Here is a 23,519-nt window from a genome sequence, read left to right on the forward strand (position 1 = left end):
TGCAACAGAAGGTTCTAGCAAAATGATCTGTTTCTGTTTTGTCCAAAGCTTTCCCTTGAGTTTTCTCAGTTTGGGGAGGTTCTCACAGGACATAGCCCTCGCACCACAGGCTTCTCCAGAGCCTGCCCCCAGAGTTCCTCACAACCCCTGCTGGAGAGACCTCTGCCACTGATGCTCCACTCAGCCCAAAAAACATTATATTTGAGGAATTTTGGCAGCCTGCTGTTTATGGAATGTGTGAAATCCAGCTCCCAGCCCTCTGCTGCCCTGCTTGGGGCCAGCATCCAAAGTGCAGGCTGGGCCCAGGCCGCAGAGCTGCAGAAAGGGTGATTTCCCTGTTCTGCTGCCCCGAAGCAAGGGAATACATTTACACTCACTCCTTTGTCTCAGTGCAGACCCAAAACATTTTTTATCTAGTATTTAACAAGCCAAGGGGGAAAAAATAAAATAAAGACTTCCTTCTTCATTCTTATTTCTCATAGCTTCTAAAATTCCCTGCAAGTGATGGGTTTGGAAACCTGTGGTTTGCATTAGCAGCTGAACCAGGCTTAAATCTGAGCAAAGATCATCCATATTCAGAGTATTCAACAGCCCTCCAGCCCCTCACCAGGCCTAATGAAGTGAAATGAAAGAAAAATAATGAGCTTTGTCCTCACTGCCAAAGGAAAAGGCAGCTGGAAATGTGTAGGGGCTTGATATGAATTGAACATGATTAAGTATGTGATAACCACTGTTCTGAAGAAAATGGTGCTGTTATACCTAAGGAGCCCCCAGCAGTCCCTTGTCATTAGAGCCATTTAGCTGCTTTAATTGCCTCTGAAAGCCACCCAGAACAGATCGCTTTTATGCTCTTTCCATTTTAAAACCAGGCACAGAAATACACAAGCACTAACCTGCATCCATTTGAGTAATGGGGATTCAGGGGAGGGAGCTGGACAGGTATTTCATAGGGAAAGGCTCAGTACTTGACCGACAGGGCAATGGGACTGTGGGATGTGTGGGCACACACAGGGTGATGTTACAGCAATATGTGTGAGCACAGCTGATCCTGGAAGATGGTCACCACAGCCCACAGGTGGGCTACAGAACTCTGGTCCCACCACCCAATCCCAGTTTGGCTCCCAGCAACGAGCAAAAGGATGTGTCACAGCAAGGCTGACAGTGAGGCACAGCTCGTCATGGTCCTTGATGGGATTCTCACTGACATGCAGTGCCCTGAATTTGTGTCTGCCCACTTAATCATCAAAAAACTGCAATCCAATTCTAAATTAACAATTTTTTTTCTGTATTCTTCATTGATTCACAAAACTGAAATTATCTTCCTCTCCTTCACATTAATTACATTAATGGCTCACAGTTTCTTAGGAGACAATTCCCAACTCAGCTCTGGCAATGGAGCAAGACTGGAATCTGGCCTAAGCTATTCTGCTAGGAAAGACCAACTGGAGCTGTTCTGGAGAGAATAAAATGTCTCCTCTCTTCCTTGGGGAAGGAAAGTATTTCAGAAGGACCTTTTTTAATCATCACTTGTCTTCAGTCAGTTCAAAGGGTCCTTGGATCTCTCCTGGATGGATATTTTCTTTACAGAGGGCTGAGGAGAATATATGAAGAGGTCAGGGCTCCAGCTTTCCCTCCTCAGCTTCTAGAAGTACAGTGCACATTTGAAATGATGCCCCAAAATCTTTGCTGTGGACAAGGATCCAGCCCCTGCTCCAAGTACACAGCCCAATGTTTGTACATGGCTTTCAGAGACCAGAATTCTTTTGAGACATGAGTTTGAATCCATCATCCAGGATGGATCTCCGATTGCGTCGCAACCTCTTTTGCTTCTCAAGATGGATAACTGCTCCCAGGAGGACACCAGCAGCCAGGAGCAGCAGGACTCCTACAACAGCCAGAGAGATGACTGTGGCCTCTATCTGCTCTTGGGTGACCTTAGATCCAAAAAGCATCATCTTCTGGGACTCATCATCATGTGACAACCCTGAGAGACAACCAGAAAGGTATTTTCAACAAGAGCCAGCAATACTACAACTGAAACATTACAAGAAATACAACAAAGGAGCAAAAGAAAAACCTGATGCAATCAAAGTCGGGGAATCACCATCCCTGGAAGTGTTCAAAAGTGTTCAAAAGTTAGAGACATGTTTCAGTGGTAGACAATGACAATGCTGAGTTAATGGCTGGACTCAATGACCTTAGAGGTCTCTTCCAACCTCAGTGATTCAGTGACTCAAAGGAGGCCCCAGCGTCATCCATCTGTCAGACCCTCATCCCTGAACCCACACAGAGATTTGAGATGGATGGTTCCTTCCCTAACCTGCTCCACCCCAGAACCTGACAGCCAGCTACTTCTGTCCCCAGCCCAGAGATGAGAACAAGCGTCCAGGCTGGGGCTGCTGCAAGTTCCCCCAGTCCACACTCCCTGTTACGGTGGCTGCTGTCCTACACACCACTGAGCGCTCGGCCATGCCCATGGTCAGTCACCAAGATCCTGAGCTTGCTTGTGCCTCCACACAGAGGCAGCAGCCACCTCCTGAGAAAAGGGGCTGTTTGCTCAGGCAACAAGTATTGGCCAAGGTTTCTGCCTGGTGAGCATCCACAAACTGGTATCTCCATATGGTATAAAACCAAATTATTTAATATTGCCACTACTGCTCTCCCACATTTCCTACTCCTCTTCTGGTATGGCCATGTTGAGTGAGGAAAATGTTGGGGTGAAAATGACTGAAATAACAGCAGAGAAAGCCTGCTGAGCTGTAGTTAGGTGGCTGCATTTGCAGCTGGCCTGAACTGGCTCTCAAATCAGCTCAGCTGAATTTCTTCACAGCAGCTGGAAAATGGGAGTTGTGAAAAAAGATGAGAAATCAGGAAAACAAACCATCAATGTACGTTACTCAGACTTCTACCACAGAAAATTTCAAAGGGATCATATCTACTACTCCCCTTCTCCCTGTGCTGCTCAACCAAATGTCTTCTCACATCTGTTCTTTACAACACCCGAAAAACTCTGGGCACACGCTTGGGCTCTTTTCTCAGGGAAACATGAGAGCAGAAGGCAGATGTGCGTGTTTGCATGCTGACTCCATCCTTCAGCTTGTAGAGATGATTGTGAAACTTCCCTAAACCACAGAGTCACTGACAGTCCAGAGAGGGAGGACAATCCATTCCAGACACTGTCTTCTGCCTATGCTCACACTCCAAATCTGAATCCATTCATAGCGGGCACAACAGGGTGAGAGGTCACTAACCTTTTCCACCTAACACAGGCAAACAAGCCTAACCAGCCCAACTTCCTTATTTCTGTCACCAGAGGACAGACTGGTGCCCTCCCTGTTATCTACTGAAGCAAGGCCTCACACTGAGGCTGGCAGAGTAGAGGCTGCAGGCGCTGCCTTTCCCTCCCCTTGCACAGATCCAAACCTCTGTATTGCTCAGGGATCTGCCCCCTCCCCTTCCCACAGACAGGGTTTGGCAGTGCTGTACACACCATACCTGGGGGGACATTCACGACTTCCAGCTCTGACTCTGAAAGGAAACAAAAGGAAGGTAAGAAGGTGTTGGGCTGAGCAGGCAAAGCCCAGAACAGGGCAAGGATCAGATCAAGAGGCAGCATGCTTTTCCAGGACTAGGAGGCTGTCCTTTGTCCTGTCAATGTTTTCCCTCTCTACATAAGACAAGAGAATTTTTTGTATCACCTGCTTCAGAGCCAGCCCCAGTCCCAGTGCACAATCCTTTCCAGCCTTCAAAAGAAAAGTGCTGCGGGAGAAACAGAGATGGCCCTGACACTGGGCAGACACTGGTCACCCACAGCTGAACCACTGGGACATCCGCTGTTTTGGTAATAAATCTAAAACCACATCAGCTCCACTGCAGCCAAAGCCAGTACTGAGTGTCACTCGCCTCTGAGCACCTTCCAGTTCTTAGTAAGAGCAATTACTGGCTGAGAGCTGAACATCGCAATTCAGACACAAGCCAGAAACCAAACTCAGAATGACAACACAGGTAATGTAAACTCCAGAAAACAATTTATCGACTTCAGCTCCAGGTATTACCGTATTTAAAGGGAACATCATAATTTAATAACACTTAAGTAATTATCTGCTCCATTAACTGGCTTTTTATAGTATGTAAGAGAGGTGAGCTACAAACACGCAGAATTTCACAGCAGTAGCAGGAAGTGCTGCTGGATGTTTTATGGTGACAGCTCCCTACCTGTTCTAGGCAGGACAGTGAAGAGGATCTCCATCCCAGCATGGATATGGTCAGACACATGACAGTGAAGCAGCCATGTCCCAGGGTTCCCAACCAGCATCTCCACCATTTCAAAGGTCCCAGGGAACAGATCCACAACATCTGCTCTGTAGCTTTTGCCATTCTGTCAGAGGAGGGAGGCCATTAGCTGCAGTGCTCACTGCATCTTCTCAGGAAGAAAATTCTGCCAGTGTAGCTGGGGACCACTTCAGCTTTTTAAAGCTCAAAAAAAAAAAGCTTTCAAAAAGCAGCTCCAGGGCTGCAGCTTGGAAAGCAAACAATCTGGTAAGGCCTAACCCTAATAAGGATTAAGCTGGAATCTCAGCACAACACAGAGGGTCAGGGAGTCAGACTGGGATGTGTAAAACCACATCCTTTTCCTAGCTGGGTGAAGCTGCTGTGGAGTCATTAAAAAACATTCAAATACAAAGTCAAGTTAAAAGTGTTGGTATCAGTAGGCAGTACCTGCTTTACCATCAGCAGATATTTTTACCTTGTATATGAAGGTCTCAGCATGAAAATGGACTGTGTGTACATCAATCTCGTGACCCATTCCCAGCAGGTACCAGCTCACCCACTCTCCCTGGTACATGATCAGCCCAGGCAAGTTGGCATAGAGCCTGCCATTGATTGCTGTGCAGGGAATAACATGGAGGGGAAAAGGCTGTTAGTGAAATTGTATGGGTGCTGCACCTCCTCAGAGGAAGGTGGCAGATCAGAGGTTATAAAGCTCATACAGCAGCCAGTGTATCAGCAGTTAGCATCCCCCATAGGACAGTCCCCCCAGCTCAGCTACTTATCCACTATGCTCACAGCCAGGAAAAGTGACTTGCACTCAAGGCCATGCTGGAGCTCAGCTCAAATAAATCTCAACCTTTGCTCAAACCTTTGCTGAAAACCTGCAGTCAGCCAGCAGAAGTGGTTGCTTCTAGAAGTCAAAATGCATAAAAATGGCCTTTTCAACCCAATGATAGAGAAACATGTATATACCTACATACATATAAATGTCTGAACAATTTCCTTGATAAACATTGAAAAGGGGTAAATCCTGCCAGTGGGCAGCCCTGTGGTCCTGTGCCTCAGGCTGGCCACACACATCACATTCCAACCACTTGTAAAATCGATACATGGCAGGACTTTATCTCTCAAGTAGCACAGCTGGAAGGAATCCTGCTGTAACTGCACATGCAGGAAAGGGACTGAAACGGGGTGAGCTGACTGCCATGGCACACACACAGAGACTTTCATGCTCAGATGACAACAGAGGGAATAAGATGGGAAGAAGCAGGATCTGAGGGCAGAGCATCAGGGTTTTACTCCCAGCTCTGCCCTGGGCAGTTTGTGTAGCCTAAAACAAGTATCCAACTTCACCATGCTGGTTCTGCTAGCTGTAATACTGGGTTAACAATTACACCTTCATGGACGTGTATTTGGAGAGTCTTTATCTCACCCATACAAAACCAATAGTAATGACAGTACACAAAATGCAACTCCTCACTATTCTTATCTCCACAACTGTCAAGGGACCTGTTTTGCTGAGGGTATTTTAGACAGATACAGATATAATATGGACAGAAACTAACATAAATAACACACTAATTTAAACAAATGTGTTCATCCTTCTATGATAGAAATAGCTCTTTGATAATGAGCTAAAACAACTGAGCCACATCTTGCAGCCACATAGCTATGAAAATTAATTTAAAGGCTAACATACTCTGATGGTCCCTGAGACAAACAGAATTAAGTTTGTCTGACAAGTTAATTTCATGTTTGATTTTATTTCCTTTTCTGAGTCACTCAGACACATCAGAGATTAACCTCTCTGGCCTGGATATTGCTATTCCTCCTTTACAGGGACAGCCACAATGATCAGCCTTCACTGCAGATCAAAGATTTGGGCTGTAGGTGTGCTGCAATATTGAGAACAGTTTAATTCTGCTTGTGCCACTGATAATGGAAAAGGATGAGGATATTCACCACAAGTCAGGCTTCTTACTTAGAGAGGTGGCAGAATCAACACCAACATTACCGTGCATTTTGTTGCTTTCCACAAATTTCTCATCCAGCAGGTTGATCTCCTTGTGATTTCCCTTACTGAAACGTTCCACATTCTCCTCCAAGTACCAGGACTGATTTTCATCAAAAACCAGGAAGAGCAGAGCAAATTCCCTCTTTATATCCTTCCTGGTCCCACCAGATCGCAGGGTCCCTCTCCGGCAGACCTTCAGGGGCCCAATCAGCCCACTGTACATATCCTAATCAGAAGGAAGGAGAGCTCTGAGGCAAGGACCTTCTCACCCTCCTTTACACACAGTTTTTTGCCTTTCAGCCATCATTTTCTATTCCCGTATCACCCCACTTAAAACAACCAGTTCTGCCACACAAGTATTCTTGCTAGAGAGCACCAGCCACTGAAGCACAGGAACAGGAATTATATGTGCTGTTCTAAATGCAAATCCAAAAGTCATAAATATGGATGGTATCAAAATATTCTCCACTCTGTGACTGCAAAAACATCTGCAACTTGAGATAAAAAGGCCATTATTTCTGGGTTGAATGGGATAGTTTATTGCAGGATCCTCCAGGTTGTTGCCCTGTGAAATCAGTGCTATGACAATTCTAGCAATGGTCAAATCTTCCTGCTTTATTCATGAGGTTTATTTTGGACAATTTCTGCCTTTCTAGATTAGCCCTATGGCTCTCACCAGTAGAAACCATGACCAACTGGGAGATGTTCTAATATCCTACAAATAACTGGAGCAAGGTTAGTAGCAAGGAAAGATGGTGGAATTCTTTTACAAAGGTTTGTTAGGATAAAATAAGGACAAACAACAGGAAAAATTCAGAAGACTTCCTCTCCAAGGAGAAGACTGGATATGTTACCAGGTGATTGTTCCACCTCTTGGCTGGGCCAATCTCTAAATTGTACCCAACTCACATTGTTTTCTAAATGGGGTAAAAAATTGGTCTAATTAGGCTTTCCTGGTTATAACTTCTGTTTTACCTTTACTGGGTCCACCGTGGAATAGTAGATCCAAGGAACACAGGCTGAATCATTTGGTCCTGGACCAGATCTCTCGGGAACCTCCCACCGGTATGTCACAATGTCACCTGAGGGACCAAGAGCACCATACATTAGGTGATACAGCCACTCACTAAGCAGCAGCAAAACCAAATGGAAAAAGAAAATCCTGTCTCCAAAGCCCAAATTCAATTCTCTATTTGTCAGATACTGCATCTGCCTTCCCCAAACACAAAGCAGCTCCCCTCTCAGAGCAAGACAGAGGGGTCACAGGATGAACACACTGTCTGGTACCAGCACAATGCAGCTTTATCTGCTGCTTTCGAGACTGGGCCTGACCATGGAGGTGATCATGGAACGACCACAGAAGCTCATTCAGATGATTCTTTCTTCTCTTTGAAGTGAATTTATGATGCTGATTCAAACTGGGTTTTAAAATCACCCTTTTTCATATTAGCAGCCATTCCACAAAGACAGGATCTGGCTGACAGCCTGACTGTGGCTTGGACAGTCTGGGCGAGTTGGAGGGGACCAAAAATTAAATACATTGGCATCTGGATCATGAGACAAAGTGGCCATTTCAGCCAGATCCCAGCAAGCAATTGTGTGTTTCTCCTATTTCATACTATTTTCATACTATTGTGCTCATGCATCCCAAAGAAGAGGCTTCCCCATCCCAGGACTGGCTGAGCTGTGACCTGCCATCACCTTCCCCTTCTCACACAGAGACCACACTCAGTGTGGGGGGGATAAGGCTGCACACAAAAGAATGTCCTACACATGTCCCAGATGGCTGCCATCCCCACACAAATGGTATCACTAAAACCATGCTGGACCTGAAAGATGAGCCACTGTTCAGTTCCAGCACTCTACTGTAACAAAACCAGGACATCTGAGACTGCTTAAGGAAACCAGTCTGGCTCTGGTCTAAAATCAGTTGTGCAAGCCCATGCAGGAATGCAGCTAGAGACAGGAACCTACCAGGGTTTGCTGCTTGGGGATGTCCAGTCTGCTGCTCCAGCACCCCGTGTGCATGGATGGAGTAGGGCCGTGAGGCGTTGTTCTTGAACACGACATTGAGAATATCGCCCACTTCCGCCCACAGAAAAGGGCCTTGAAACAGGAAGAATGTACTCTGAGATCAGCAAAATCCATCAGCTCATCTTCTGGGATATTCCCACCCCTCTCTCAACATCTTCTCCCCAGAAATATTACCTTATGGTATTTATGATGTTCCCCTTCCTCTTCTCTACCTCCCAAAAAGAGAATTCGATGTCAGTCCCAATCCAAGTCTTAGAAAACTGGACTGATTTTCACAATGAGGACAATGAAGGTGATTACACATTTCAGCTGGGCCCAGCACAGCTAAGGCTTGATTTCTGAATACTGCTATGCTAAATGTCACATGTTGATCACCCCTTGCTATTGATTTTAAAACGTGATAATATTCAACTGAGCCTGACAGTGTCACAAATCAGAGCTGCAGCCTATTTTGCGTGGCAGATTCTGCCTCAGCCTGGCTGCCCTGACACCACTTACAGCCTTGGGTTCACAACAGAGTTTTGTCTCCACAGAACTCCACTAGTCACTGCAAAATGCTCCTCCACTTCCCAAGGCTGCCTGCTTTCACCCCAGAAGCATTTCTCACAGCTACAGATTTTCCCCTCCATTTCTCAGACCCCTCTCTAGAAGTCAGTGCTTGTTTCTGTCCCATAGTCAGAGAAATGCAGCTGTGAAACATGCTTTGCCCGAGCTATGACAGAACACTGGTGCAAAGGCAAGTGGGAAAGCCCAGGCTTTCCTGCAAGCTGGGCACAGGACCCTTCTAACTTCTGTCTCCAAAGCTGGCAGATGTGAGTTGGAGACAGTCCCAATTTCTCTGCACTCAGACACACAGCAGATGCCTAAATATCCAGTGAGCCTTTAGATTACAGCTGTGAGCCACTGCAGCTTTAGAGCCCCAGTCCCATTGCTGTGTGAGAGGAAGGTGAACCCTCTGCACACATCCTTACCCAGTATCCCCAGGTGTTCATCACCATTTATCCTGGCCTTGGGGGTTTGGAAAGTGCCATCCGTGTACTCCCTGTAAACTGCTTTCTTGTACCTGGAGCCGAGCAGTCCATTCTCGTTGTTCAGAAACACGTCAGCATAGCTGAGAAATGCAGAACGAGTGCTGAGATAACCAAAACCTCATGGGGAACAAACAATTAACTTGTGTCAGGGGGTGCACAAGCTGAAGGGGCTTCCCAGAGCTGGTGTGGGCTGCAAAGGAGAGCATAATGACGTGGAGGGCTGTGCTCCCACCAGCAGCACCACCAGCGTGTGCACCAGGTCACGGGGTGGCCAAGACACCCAACAGGCTCCACCAGGGTCTGCTGGGACACTGCCACAGGCTTCCCCAGAAGATGGGCTCTACCTCTCTGCAGAGTGGTTGTGCCGTTCCCTCTCCCAGGTGCGGTCAGGCGCGTAGTCCCACACCACCTCCTCTGCCGCAATGTAGAACGTCCGCACTCCCGTGTACCGATGGGCAGAGGCAGTGCCCGCCTTGCCACACTTGGAAACGATGTACTGTTCCCTCATCCCAGACTGGTAGTGATTGCTCGTCTGGCAGTAGATCTCAAAAGTCCCTGAGGGAGGCAGGATGAACAAGGAAATCAGTTGCTTTTGAAGATTCCAGGAAACAGCTGCTTCCCTGGCTGGTGTCAGTATGTGCTGGGTGTATCTCTGTGGTGTTTAGGGAGCTTGGTTGCCACAGGCCAAGGTTAAAAGGAGTCATTGGAGAAACCAAGCAGGAATGGCACAACAAAGTTCTATACACAGATCATCTCAAGAAGCTTTCTTACACAATAAGCACCTGAAGCACAGCACACCCTGTAAGAGTTCATACCATGCTAGAGAATCTGCCACAGGAGCAAATACCACAATGGGAGACTCTTCCATCTACCCAGTCAGCTGTGCAGGCACTCACCACTGTTATCAGGCTGCATGAAAGCAGTGGCAAAGGTGTGGGGGAACAGATTGGCTGAATCTCTCCGCATCCCGTTCATCTGCATGGTGTTCCCCTGAAACACAGCTCCATGCACGTCTGCTTCACTGCCCAAGCCCAGGAGGTGCCAGGACACCTTGTCTCCTTCACACACGTTCAGCCCAGGCAAGTTACCAAACATAAGTCCATTGATGGCTGGAAAGGAGAAAGCAATTAACTCTCTGCAGGCAGGTGTCAGCCAGGAGATTCATTTTGAGCATACACCTCATAGGACAGGCCTGCCAGTCAGAAGAAGGGTAACTTGTTTGTAATTGACCCCTGAATACACTCAGAGCACACTTCTCCAGACAGCTGTGCTGCTTGTCCATGTCTCACCTGGTGCCTCCAGCCTGGCTTGATTCCAGGCCAAGACCACACAGCCCTTTGTCCAGCCCCCAGCTCAGCCTTTAGGTGAACATCAGCCCGTGCTCTGTAGGTTCATCCCTGCTGTCATAGAGCAGCATCCGACCATACCATGCATCCTGTTGGATTCTTCAAAGGCATCATCCTTTTTCACAGATGTCTCTTCCATCCTCAAGTAGTACTTTATGTTGGCATTTAAATACCAGCTGAGGTTCTCATCAAACACGTTGAAGAGAAGATAAAATTCTTTGTCGATCCCTTTCTATAATTACAATGATGGCTGTTAACTTCTAAAACGCACCAACTAACCATCCTTAGAGTTAGAACTGTTTTGCTTGGCTCTCATATTTCCCTTTATTTTAAAACATGGCTCATTGAGGGACAGGACTTTGTCCCTTTACTCATGTCGAACATTCCTCTTCTATTTCATAAAAAGCACCACCTGTGCATTTTCCATGATATTTCATGTGAATAAAGTGAACAAAACTCAGCCAAGGCCATGAAGTCAGTGCTCCCTTCCTCCCCCACACCTGCATGTAGGTGTCTGTCCAAACCAGACCCAAGACCAGAGCCCAGACATAAGGCAGGCTGATGACAACACTACACCCCTCCTGCCTCCTATCACAGGCCTAGATTGGGGATTTTTTAATTACCCTAAATCCTCGAAAGTGCTAATTCTCCTAAGAAATGCACTCCAAAGCATGGTGTTTCCCCGCTAAAAGAACACTGTGATGGTGACCAGACTCTCCCACTGGTGTCATTGTCCCCAGCAGCACACAAGCAGCCAGCCTGCTGAGAAGGAGAGCAATTTCCAGGCTGCAGCACACGGGTACAGGAGAGTGGCCATGCACCTTCCACAATTAAGCATTCATTAAAGGTTTGCCTAAGATTGTGGAGCCAGAATTGCCACCTCAGGTGATTTTTTTCCCCATCCTACACTTACAAAGGTCTGTCTCTTTTGCTTACACCCTTCCAATACCTGCCCATGTTTACCATTATCACAGCTCCTTCACCTCGAGGGCTGTGTGTATTCCCAATCCTCTTTGCTGAGCAGATCCACATTTCTAGCCTGGGTAGCATGTTGATTTCTTCTGTACTCCTAATTCAGTCACATGGTGCCCCCACAGAACGTGAACTCCCCCCAGGAGGCTCTGGGGACAGTAGTCCCCAGATCTGTCACTGCTCCACGAGCCACGCTGTAGGATGGAAGGAGGGGTTTGATTTGCCATCTGCTGTCTTTCACAACAAGGCTCTGCTCCTCTGTCTGGTACCTCCCCAGGGATATCAATATACTGTCTTCCCTAGATATACTGCCAGGAATATCAATATACTGTCTTCCCTAGATATACTGCCAGGAATATCAATATACTGTCTTCCCTAGACTTACTGCCAGGAATAGACTACCCCTGAGTGAAATTCCAAGAGGAAATTCTGGCTGCCCTTCAGGTTTCACCTCTTCAGCAAAAGCGTAAGACTGACATGGATTTTCACATGTTTTTTTGTAGTCAGCTCTGCTTGAAAATTAATTTCTCTTGCAGAATAAATGATGCTCACCCAAACCTCAAAGCATTGTATCAGCCAAGCAGAACACCTGTAAGCAAAAATGTCTTTTCACTGTTTCTGGGACTGCAATGACTATTCCACGTGCCTCTCTGAAAGCAGCCTGCTACACAAGCCTCAGGACAAGAGTTACCTATATTCCTATATATACCTATTCCAAGGTAGAGTTGTCCAGCTAAGTTTCTCTAGGAATTAAAAGCAGAGCTCAGGAACTGTTTTAAGGGCAACTCTTGAGAGCCCAGAATACTACTGGCCTTTCTCAGGCGAGACCTGGGCACCAGCCATCCCAGCATTAACTTGCCCAACAACAAGGCTTTGATTTAACTCTCCTGGACTTACACTACTGCACATTTGTTTTTATTATGCTCATTAATGTTTTGCTGATGCTTCCCTTCTCTATATGAAAGCAAAAATCTGGTAGGAACAGGGCAGGAAAACCCCTTTACCTGCTTGTTGTTATCATCCAAAGTGCCTGACTTGCAGATGAGCAGAGGCCCCACTAAGCCCGAGGTGGAGTCTTTGATAGGATTCGCAGCTGAGCTGTACATCCAGGTGAGGCAGGGAGGGTCACTGGATGTGGGCCCCACATGCCTTGGCACAGTCCAGTGGTACGTGAAGTTGTGCAGCGGCGCCACAGAAACCCCACTCTGGGACAGGCCTTTAAAACAGGAATTACAGGGTTATTCCTGAGTCCCTGCACAAACTCGGCTACACCTCTGAAGGGTGATGGGGGTGTACTCAAGAAAAGAGATCTACCAACCATCATGGTACCATGTCCCTTCTGACGCCTTCCCATAGAACACTCCATGTGGCTGGATGCTGAAGGGCCAGGAGGCTTTGTTTAAAAATGTCACCAGGATGGTGTCTCCGACTTCAGCTTTGATCACTGGACCTAGAATACAGCAGAGAGAGCACATCAGCAACAGAGCATCTCTGCAGGCCATCAGGCAAACCAAGGCAGACAAGGCACCTTCCCCCACACTGCGGGGCCAAAGATGAGAGGCAGCAGGTGGCCTGGCCTTGTTGCTGCTGAAGGAAGCTCAGTGGGAGCAGGGGCTGACAACGATTGTCTGAAAGCAGTTTGGGTCTACAGGAGAACTCAGAGAGGCATCACACCCTCACAAGGGGAAGTAACAGAACAGCCAGATGTGCTGGAATGCCCTCAGGAAAGGCCCATGTCTCTCCCCCACCTAACACAAGGCCCCCTCAGCCTCCCAAAACATGTGCCTCAGAGATGTGAGATGTTCCAAGCCCACCAGAGTCTATAAGGCTATGACCCAGCCAGCCAGAGAGGACCTATGAGCCTTTACCATGCCTGTCCCCAAGCACCCATTCAGGAGAGAAAGCTCTCTGTGAGAACATGGGGTTTGCAGCATGCCTTGAAGGGGCTCAGTCAAAAACACATAACCAGAAGCTATCGCTGTGCCCTTTTTAGCTCTAGTCACACATACTATACTGTGTCCCTCAGCCCTTACCTCTAGAACACCTTCAGAATGACTCCTGAAGTCATTCTGTCCATTCTACCACCCCGCACCTTGGCCTGTTCCCTTTGCTCTCACATGTGACTGTTGTGAAGCACCTCTTGTGCCCCTCCCTGCCCCTCAAAATGAGCCGGCAGGTACAGCCACCTGGCACTCCCAGCATCCTTCTCACAGACACTGACAGAGGATTTGTGTTCCTGGATGATTCTCACCAAGTATTCCAAGGTGTTTCTCCTCTTCTGATTGCTGCTTTTCCTCACGGAAGCTCTCATCAGTATATTCCACATATTTTGCCTTCCAATAGACACCCCCAACTCGGTAGAGGCTACGCTTGAAATACTGCTCAGCAGGACTAAATGCAAAAAGCATATGTCAAGTCATTTCATAGAAAAATCAGTCCTGTTCCCCTGCTTCCTCTGGCAAGGCCATCAGCATCTCCAAATCAACCAGTATTTCAGACAAGGACAGCACCTCTAGTTTGTAACAAGTACAACTTTGACTCTGCAAAGCTTTTTTGCCCTTACAGACTCATCTACCCATGTGTTCAGGGAGCACCTGTGGCACACAGCCCTTTCCCAGGCTGTGATCAGCATCACTACACAAGATGTGCGAAGGACTGAACAAAACTGCAGTGCAGTCAGTGGGAAGGCAGAGCTAAAACTCCAACCTCTTCAGAAGCTGGGGACAGCCCAGGGGACAGCCACAATCACAACTAAACTAAACAGCTGTAAAAGTATTTATTTCCTTCACTACTACCCTCACCAAATATAAGTAACAAGCCTTGCAGGAGAGGCAGTGCAGTTACAAGGCCAGCTCACAGGTCTAAGGTCTACAAGACCTGCTGCATGGCATTGGGTAAATAATTAACCACTTTGCATTTCCTCTTCTCCATCTGAATAAGGTATATCCTCTCCAACAGATGACTAGGGAAGGGAAGTAACCTCTGTGGAAGGAGAATAATCTCTCTTTCAGTTAGCCAAAGCCTGAATGGGAAGCCTCTCAACTGCTATCACAGTCATCTGACCATGGGAGGGAGGGCTGCCATCCAAGTCCTCACATCTGATTTCCTAGAAATTGCTTCCTGCAGCAACACCAGCCTGAGGCCCATCTGCAGGCCAGCTCTGCCACCCTGTGTCTGCTGTACCAGGGGCTTTTTGAATTGTTTCTCAAATAGATCAGTCTGTTCCTAGGTCAGGCACAGCAAGGAGAAATGAAGCCCAGAGACAAACACAGAAGCCCAGGCCAGACTCCCCAAACACTGCCCAAGCCCACCAGCCTCTCACTTACCTGCCTGCATCGCTGAGCTGCTTCCCACTGATCTGGTCAAGCCCCGAGGGTCCGTAGTCCCACTGCACTTCCTTAGCAGCTATGTAGTATTTCCGAACTCTCCCTTTCAGGGTGGGTGCTGGAGCTTGCCGAGAACACGGCCGGACTTCATAGAGTGCCGCCATCCCAGCTATCCAAGACATGAAGGCAGACACTCGCATTAGCCCCTCCAGCCAGCCTAACGGGCAGTCCCACCTTCCCTCTGCTGTCCCAAAAGGCACATGGATAGGAGAAGGCAAGTAACTAACTCCACAGCAAGGAGTTTTGTGTCAGTGAGCAGAACTTTCAACCTTAGATATTGGATGCTATGGAAGTATGGAGAGAGAGTGACTTGAGCCTTCTGCTGTCTTCAGATCTATCATGCAAGTGCCTCTTACAGAGGCCAGAACTCCTAAGGCACTGCCTCATCTCAACTTTCAGCTGTACCAAACATGGAACATCACACCATGGTACAAGTAACCCCCACCAAAGCTGCCCTGCACATTAGTAACCAGCCCACTTCAATTTTTACAAGACAAGGAATCACCCACTCATCTGGGGACATTTTTCATGCCCAAGGCACTGTTCCCTACCACAGTGTACATCATGTACATCAAAAACAGAGGACATAGAGTCCAGGACATATTCCACCCTCTGCCTTACCTTGTAGGTGATCATTGACCTGGCAGCTCAGCAGCCATCTCCCAGGGTTACTGGGGATCATATCGGCTGTAACAAAAGTGGCTGGGAAGAGGCTGGCCACATCTGTCCTGTGGCCTCGGATATTGAGTGCCTCTCCATGGAAGTAGGCCGTGTGAACATCAATTTCATTGCCCATCCCAAAGAGGTGCCATGAAACATCATCCCCAGCACACATCGTCAGTTCAGGGAGGTTGCCAAACACATAACCGTTAATAGCTGCAAAACCAAGCAAGGCAAAATTAGAGAGCAGAAAAGGGGCCTTCAGAGCTCCTGCCAGCAGGTGACAGCACAGACACGATAGGAGGATGGACCTAACCAGAACTCCTCCTCCTCCTCTTCTGCTTTGGAGAGCCCAGTACCACAGCTCATTCCTAAAACAAAGGGTATAGAAGCTCATTCAAGGCAAAGATAAAATCAAAGCAATACTTCCATTTTCTGGAGCCATTGCCCTGTCCCTGAGATACTATTTGCTCAGCACGTGATCTCAGAGCAGATCCTGGAGCACTGATACTCCTGAGTGTCTCAGCAGAGACAGTGGCCTCACAGAGGTGACACTGACCATGCATTTTGTTGCTCTCCTGAAATTCCTCATCTTCTTTGTCTACAGAGCCAGGATCTGTGCAGAATGATGCTATGTTCTCATCCAGGTACCAGCTTAGGTTCTCATCCACCACACTGAACATCAGAAAGAAATCAACATCCACATCCTGGCGTCTTTGAGAGCTGCCAGTCAGTATTCCTGAGGTGAAAGGAGAAAGGAATGAATGCAGAAAATCACTCATGCAGAAAATCATAAATCAGGCAAGAGATTAAAACAGCAGTAGCAGAGTAAGTCTTGTCACATGAGTTGGAAAAAACAGATGCTTTCCCACCATCCTCACAGCTCACTCCAGAGGGGGAGCTCACCCTTTTCCAATATATCCCTGCCAATACAGTTCTCTCCCAAGCAGCTCTGCCACTGCATGGCTCAACCACAACACCTTCAGTCTTCTCACTCCAGCTGAAACCAACCAGTCACCATGTTTTTCATACACAAACTAGATCTTGGACAAGAGTCTTGCTTTTGACATGGATTCAAGCAGCTCTCTCGGATCAAGAGGCCAGCAAACACACCTGCCCAATCACTAAGGGATAAAGACAATGCAGTGACCAGAATCCAGCTAGAACCCAGGTCCTCTCTGTCCCCTCTAACCAAGCTGCACTTCCCCCTGAAGCTGAGAGCTGCACACCAGAGTATCTTCACATCCTATCCTTATTCATGTCACCACAAAACTTTACATTATGGAACTGCAGTCCTCAGCTGCTTTCTCTTGGTGTTTTTACCTTCTTTACATGTTAGTAATGGCCCAATTAATCCCGATGCAATATCCCTTGGTGCATCAATATGAGAGTGGTAGATCCAGGTCAAGCAGTTTGGGTCATCAGCAGTTGGACTGTGATCTTCAGGGACAGTCCAAGTATAAGTGTAATTCCTTCCTGGGAAAACAGCATCATCCTTCTTCTGATCCTGGGGGGACATATCAGGATACAGGGATCCTAGAACAATTGAGCAATCACAACATCCATTCAAGAAGAGCCAAGATGCCCACACATGTAACCTTATACTGAGCTGAGACTCTCCATCCCAACATTGAAATAGTGTTGAATCATCACTTCCTCAAAGATGCACTGAGGCAACTTGCCCAGTAAACGGGTCAGCACAGAGTCAGCAGGATTATTTCCCTTCTGCCTAGTGCTGCTTTGCCTTCAGTTCTGCACTGTGCCCCCAAAGTCTCTCTACAACCTCTAGCTGATCAGTGTTTTGGAGGTTCTAAAATCAAGAAACCTGGGCCAAGGTCAGGACTCCAGCCCCATGACCCTACTAACCCAACACCCAAACGCAGTTGCTTTCCAGCTGGGGCTTTATGGACAGTTCTCCTCCATGCATACTTCTAAGTTCCCAGTGAGAAAAATCTGTCTCCACAATGGCAGTAGCTCATTTACCTTCAGAGTCCTTTTCGTAGAAAACACCGTGAGGATGGATTGTATACGGTCGAGTAGCAAAATTTTTTAGGTGTACTTTAATGGTATCCCCCACTTCTGCTCGGATGACAGGTCCAAGGAACCCCAGCCAGCCAGGTTTGGGGATCTCAGTGGTGTACGTGGAGTCCGTGTATTGCTTATAGACAGATTTCTTGTACATGCTTCCCACCCTATCTTTCCCAGACTGCAGGAATGCTGAGGCCTGGCTGTTGAATTCAAAGGGAAAGGCACAATGAGTCATCATTACATACAGCAGCTGGTCAATACTGCAGCAGAGTGATGGTGGCACTCCACTCACCCAGGTACAGCCAAAAGCCTTTGCATTAGAGAACCCTGGGATGCTCTAAGTCACCCATGCATGGCCACGACCTCAATCCCAGCTCTTCACCAACAGACAAAAAATTCACCCCTAAACTGCACCCTGAAAACAAGAAATGGGAAGGACAGTACTTCCCAGACAATCCCATGTGGGTGTCACAGGAAGGACACTTCTCATGCCTCCTTCAGCCTTCACTGGGCTCTTCAAAACTCACTTCAATTCCTTTGTGCCATTTCTAGCTAAGTCACAAGGCAGGTGGAGTGGGGTGAGGAAGTCTCCTAAGCTCTCTGGCCAAAATTTGAAGTCTGAAAGATGGTTTTCTACTTGAGTTTCCAAATTCCTTCCAGAGTGGCAGATGAGTCAGGCAGGTACATGCCCAGCAGGTAACCAGCTTCCAGAGTTAAAACCTCATACAGGTACTAAAGTTTAACTCTCAAGCGTATTTGCTCTTTATGGGTAATTCTTAATAGATAAGAGATGAATCACAGTCCAGGTATTAGTGGAACCAGCCTAAACGAGAGCCAAGGTCACTCCCCTCACTTCCCCCTTCGGATCAAACACCTGCAGCAATAGAGCAGCCCTGGAAGGGAGGTAAATTCTAATGTCCATCTAAGAGAATGAACAGTTAAAACCCAAATATTAAGCATTGACCTCATCATTCAAAAACAGGCAGGGTTTGGCTCTGGTTATACAGTCCAGAACTCAGCCCTTTGCCAAGTCAGCCTCGCAGCCATTATCAGCAAAGTGTTAAGGACAATTCACACTCTGTTTTACAGACGTGCCTCTTTTTCCCCACACAGTCCACTTCTTCCCAACAAAAAACCTCCTTGAGATATTTTGGTAGAGGTACTATCAATCATACCAACATCACATCCCTTTCTAATTGCCAGCAATTTCATTTCTACAATCATTGTACAAATAGGTCCCATTAGCTAATTGTTTGCCATGACAACAGTTTTTAAATTGCTTTTAAGTTCAATGGCCCTAAATTTCATTTCCTTCTCTTCACATATTATGAGAGAAACCAAACAAATTCCACTTCATTATCATCACTTCAGGAGTCAGTGGTAACTATTTATTAATCCTGAATTTTGGGGGGTTTCCTGTAAACTAATTCACATCTATACAGCATCTCCAGAGAACAGAGACTTTTCCATGCTAAAATGGCAGACCTTGATGTTTCTGCACACTCTGCCTGCTCCCACTGTGCTGTTTCTGAAAGAGGTGTCTGAACCTGACTGTTAGTTATTATGGAGGGATAAAGGACTGAGAGCAGGTCAAGAAATATCAGCTATTTGCCACAGGAAATGAGGGCAGGGAAAAAAAGCACAAATGCCTTTAAAATGCTATGGAAAGCTACTGAAAAACAAAACAAACCACACACAGAAAAAAACACCGACCAAAAAAAAAAGTCTGATGTTTTGAAAGCTAAACCCAAAACACTGTTTGTGTAGTGACTCGAACCAATTATTGCTGTTTCCAGATTTACTTTAGCAAGAAAAACAAAAATGTTTTTCAAACAGCCCCTAAAATCCCATGCAGGAAAGTCCCATTAAGTCTAAGGCTTGAAATTCCACTGAAACAAAAACAGGCTGGCTCTGTGAAGCCATTTATACAAAGATGAAAAGTCATCATGCTTCAAGATAAACAAGCTGATCACCAGCTGGAACTAAGCAAAATGAAACTCCGGGGTAGAGCATTGCAAAATCTGGACTATATTAGAACAATCTGTTCTGTATCTGCTGTATTTTCTGTTCCATGTTTGTTTTCCATACACTTCTCTCCAGTGTACGGGCTCTGGACACTCCAGACTAACCATCCCTTTTACCACTGACACAGGTTTTATCACAGGAGCATAAAACAAGTTAAACATTAAGCTCATAAAGATCAGAATCTATGGGACTGTGTCTCTTGCTTGCTCAGATGCCCCAAAATACCTGCATGAAATTACTCATCAAATGACAGCTTAAAGCCCTTCCCAGACTAAATTCTGCTAGAAGCAAACGTACCGGTTATGTGCAATACTCTGGTTAGCGAGCACATTCCTCCCCATTGGAGCATAGTTCCAGTTCACCTCATGGATCCCCAGGTAATAGACTCGGGTGACACCCCCAGCAAACGTGGGTGACAGCATGGGGATGCAGAGCAGCAAGCACCAGACTGATCCCATTGCAGCCTGAAGGCAAGGTGTTTTTGGAGGCTACACCTATTTGGGAAAAACAAAAACAATGAAACAGAATATGACCATTTGGTTTGAAGGTGCTGGACATTTTGAGAAAGTATGAAGAAATCAGGTGTAAGTCCTATTGGGATCATTATTCAAATATTCAAGAAGGAAATCACTCTGTAACAAAATTAACACATAAGGTGGATGGGGATCATGCCTTGGTAATGAGTCCCCAACACCAAATGTGGTGCTCTCATAATAGTTTAATTAACCATTTTTTCACTACTGCTCACATTCCAAACCTTCTTACAGGTCCACATACAAAGCTCAAGGAAATAGTCCTGAGCAATGATCTGTATATTTTAAACTGTCACCAAGATCTCTCTATTCTAAGTTACCTGAGGAAGTACAATTTAGTCACCATTAAAAAATTCTAAATTTTAACTTCTTTAAAGATGGCTCTTAGGGAGCAGCTATCTGTAACCCAGGGGTACATCTCAAACGAGCTGCACAAAGTTTTTCCTTTCTGTTCCATTATTTTCCCCATAATTTTGATCACTAAGTAGCTTACTTATAAAACTTCCAATTGACACCAAGCTTGTTGGGAATAAGCATCAGAAATACTCTAAAGAGAGTTGGGAAAAAGTAAGGAAAACTGTCCGAAATCATCAAATACAGTTCTGTAAACACAGGCTCAAAGAACCACTTGTATGAAGGAGAAGTTGATGCAATATGGGGCAGTAGAATTACACCAAAAGATAAGGAAGGATTAAACTGAATTGAAAAATCACGTGAAAATGACTACGAAAGGTCTCACCCAATGATACCCTTAACAAAGCTGAATGTAGCCAACAAACAAACTGCACCTAAACCAGATGCTGAGATATAGCTCTTGCGACATATAACAGTAACTCAGAATAGCAGAGAGAAACAGAAAGCAAGAGAATGAGAAACATGACCTAGCAAGAAAATTCAAAAGAATCAGTCTTCCTTTTCATACAGAAAGGGGTGGTGACACAACACCATGGAAAAGGTTTCCATAACGAGACTGTCATTATTTATTTTTACTGTCTTTGTAACAGCAACATGAATGGATAAGGTTTGTCTGCAGCAAAGCTGGATATTCTGTAAGCTTTCAATCAGCACAGTGTCACACAGAGCTACTTTGAAACCTCTAATAGCGTCTGATACCAAACAGACATGATTCAACCCCGGTACATGGCAATGGACTAGGCACCTTCCCAAAGCTTCACTTCTTGATTTCCAAACACACTGTGCTATTCTCAGAAGCTAATGATAATCAAGTATTGCTGTTTCCAAGTAGTCATTAAATTGGACAAAGCTTGGAGACACCTTCTTCCCCTCCTTTCTCAGAAGGGAGCTGTAGGGATCTCTAAATCTGAGATGTTTTGGATCCATCAACACAGCATAGATCTGCTCCAGTGGCTCCACCAGCCAGTCCCCTTCAGAAGCTCCTGGTCATACAGCTGATGAAACTGAGATACAGAACAGCCCCTTCCCTGCAGCTTCAGCAGTGCAGGAACAACAGCAGCACGTTGGCTCATGCCCACCTCTACACACCACTCCGTCACCGACCTTATTCCCTGCTGCTGCTGCTCCAGGACCTGCTCCTGTTCACAGGGAGCTAAAATACCTTTTTTGACTCGCTCTGTGCCAAAAAGGACTCAAAGGAAAGAGTCTGGAAAGCCGTACCTGTGCTGTTTCACACAGCAGGGCAGCCAAAGGCAGTGGTGACAGCAATGTAGAAAGAAACAGCAGCACCAGTCCTCTGCCTGAAACCTGCCACCCTGCCAACACACACCTCGAGGGAAGGGCAGCGGGATGCTCCTGACTCAGCCCAAGCTATGGCCTTCGAGTCAACTCAGGGCAAAGTACGCGGGAGCTTCCGGCGCACAGGGCGGCCTCCTCAAGGCCCGGGAGCCGCCGAGCCCCGGCAGCCAGAGCAGGCTGGTCTTTGTGTGCTCTCATCTCGATGGCTTGTGCAAGCAGTACCACACCACGGGAGAACAGCAGCTCTCAAAGCTGGTTCTGAAAACTGCCCGTGGAGACAAGCCCCCCCATGCCAGCCCACTATGCCTGCGTGAGGGTCCCTGCCCAGCGCCCCGAACCTCCGCACGGCAGCGTCCCGGCACCCCTCAGGGGAGGGACACACAGCCACGAGTCGTGGCATTGCAAGTGCTCTGTGGTTTGCTCAGCGGTTTGCTCTGCCATTGAAGAGTCAAGGACAAGCCTTTGGGAGCCTTACTAAAGCTTTACAAGAGTCCCACCTGGACTCTGCCTTGAGTTTGACCACAACATCGCACACATCTCTGGGGTAATTGTAGGGAACAGCAAAAAATATCCCTGAATGCAGATGTAGCAGATGACACAAAATCTGTGCTCACATTCCCTTCACAGTAACTAATCACCATTTAGTTACTCGACTAGTGCAAGGTGAAGGTAGTTAAATTCGTTTCAAAAGTTGGGGGTTTTTTTTCAATTTTTCTTTGATATTAATAATTGCCTTGATTAAGGAAAAAAAAAAAAAAAGACAAAACAAGGAAGAAAACCAAAACCAACCCGAATTTTATATTACATCCATCCCTGAACCTTGCACTTTACAGCAGAATCCTCCCCCAGGACTGCCCTTTACCGGGTCCCCGACAGCACAGGAATCGCGAATGAACGGAAATCAGTTTTCAGGCAGGTTGGTGGGATCCAACTCCCATCTGATCCAAGCGGACGATGCAGGGATGTTCCCCGACACCCGACTGCAGAGAAGCCGCAGCCCGAGAGCGAGAGGAAAGCACCGAAGGAAGGCAGAAGAACGGACGGCTCATCCCTTACGTGCGGAGCGGGAGGCGGCGCGGCGGGGCTGCAGAGCGGGACGGGGAAGCGCCGGCGGGAACCAGCCCGGCTGGGACAAAGGGGCGCTGCCTTCGAGGGCTAACCAAGCCCGAGCCCAGCCCGGTCCGGCCCCGCAGCGCCGACCGCGCCCGCTCCCGCCCACAGGGTGGGCCGGGCTGCTCCGTCCCGCACCTGCGGGAGCGCCCCGGCCCAGCCGCGCCTCATCCGGGCCGCGCCCCAGCCGCGCACGCGGAGCCCAATCCGCGGCGTGCACCTGCCCGCCCCACCCAGGGCTCAGCCCCGGTGCAGGGAGCCCCGGGAAGGCGGGAGGGGGCGCACGCAGGGCTGCGGCACGTGGCCAGCGGCACCCACCTGCCGGCCGGGACCGACGACGGCACCGGGCGCGCCCTCCCCGGGGACCTGCGGCGGCGGTGGCGGCCCCTTTAAAT

The 23,519-nt window shown here is 47.4% G+C and overlaps 1 protein-coding gene across 4 annotated transcripts; it reads right to left on the reverse strand.

The window, feature by feature from the left end:
- Positions 1-1,261: 1,261 nt before the first annotated feature.
- HEPH (hephaestin) lies at positions 1,262-23,501 on the reverse strand. 4 transcript variants are annotated; one of them, XM_069015125.1, is made up of 21 exons: positions 23,443-23,501; positions 20,066-20,262; positions 17,699-17,943; positions 17,039-17,251; positions 16,275-16,454; positions 15,677-15,931; positions 14,996-15,164; positions 13,921-14,060; positions 12,988-13,119; positions 12,674-12,885; positions 10,779-10,929; positions 10,248-10,460; positions 9,696-9,906; positions 9,292-9,431; positions 8,261-8,392; positions 7,262-7,368; positions 6,287-6,512; positions 4,748-4,887; positions 4,216-4,378; positions 3,496-3,528; positions 1,262-1,984 (listed from the first exon to the last, which is right to left on the reverse strand). In XM_069015125.1, the coding sequence occupies exons 2-21, from the start codon at positions 20,224-20,226 to the stop codon at positions 1,746-1,748; spliced, it is 3,462 nt and encodes a 1,153-aa protein (XP_068871226.1). In that variant the 5' UTR covers positions 20,227-20,262; positions 23,443-23,501; the 3' UTR covers positions 1,262-1,745. The 4 variants fall into 4 exon arrangements, with proteins under 4 accessions (XP_068871226.1, XP_068871225.1, XP_068871224.1 ...); XM_069015124.1 differs by lacking the exon at positions 23,443-23,501 and adding an exon at positions 23,071-23,390; XM_069015123.1 differs by lacking the exon at positions 23,443-23,501 and adding an exon at positions 22,877-23,390.
- Positions 23,502-23,519: the final 18 nt, after the last annotated feature.

The sequence above is a fragment of the Aphelocoma coerulescens genome, chromosome 4A, assembly GCF_041296385.1.
Source record: "Aphelocoma coerulescens isolate FSJ_1873_10779 chromosome 4A, UR_Acoe_1.0, whole genome shotgun sequence".
In the NCBI taxonomy this organism is placed as follows: Eukaryota; Metazoa; Chordata; class Aves; order Passeriformes; family Corvidae; genus Aphelocoma; species Aphelocoma coerulescens.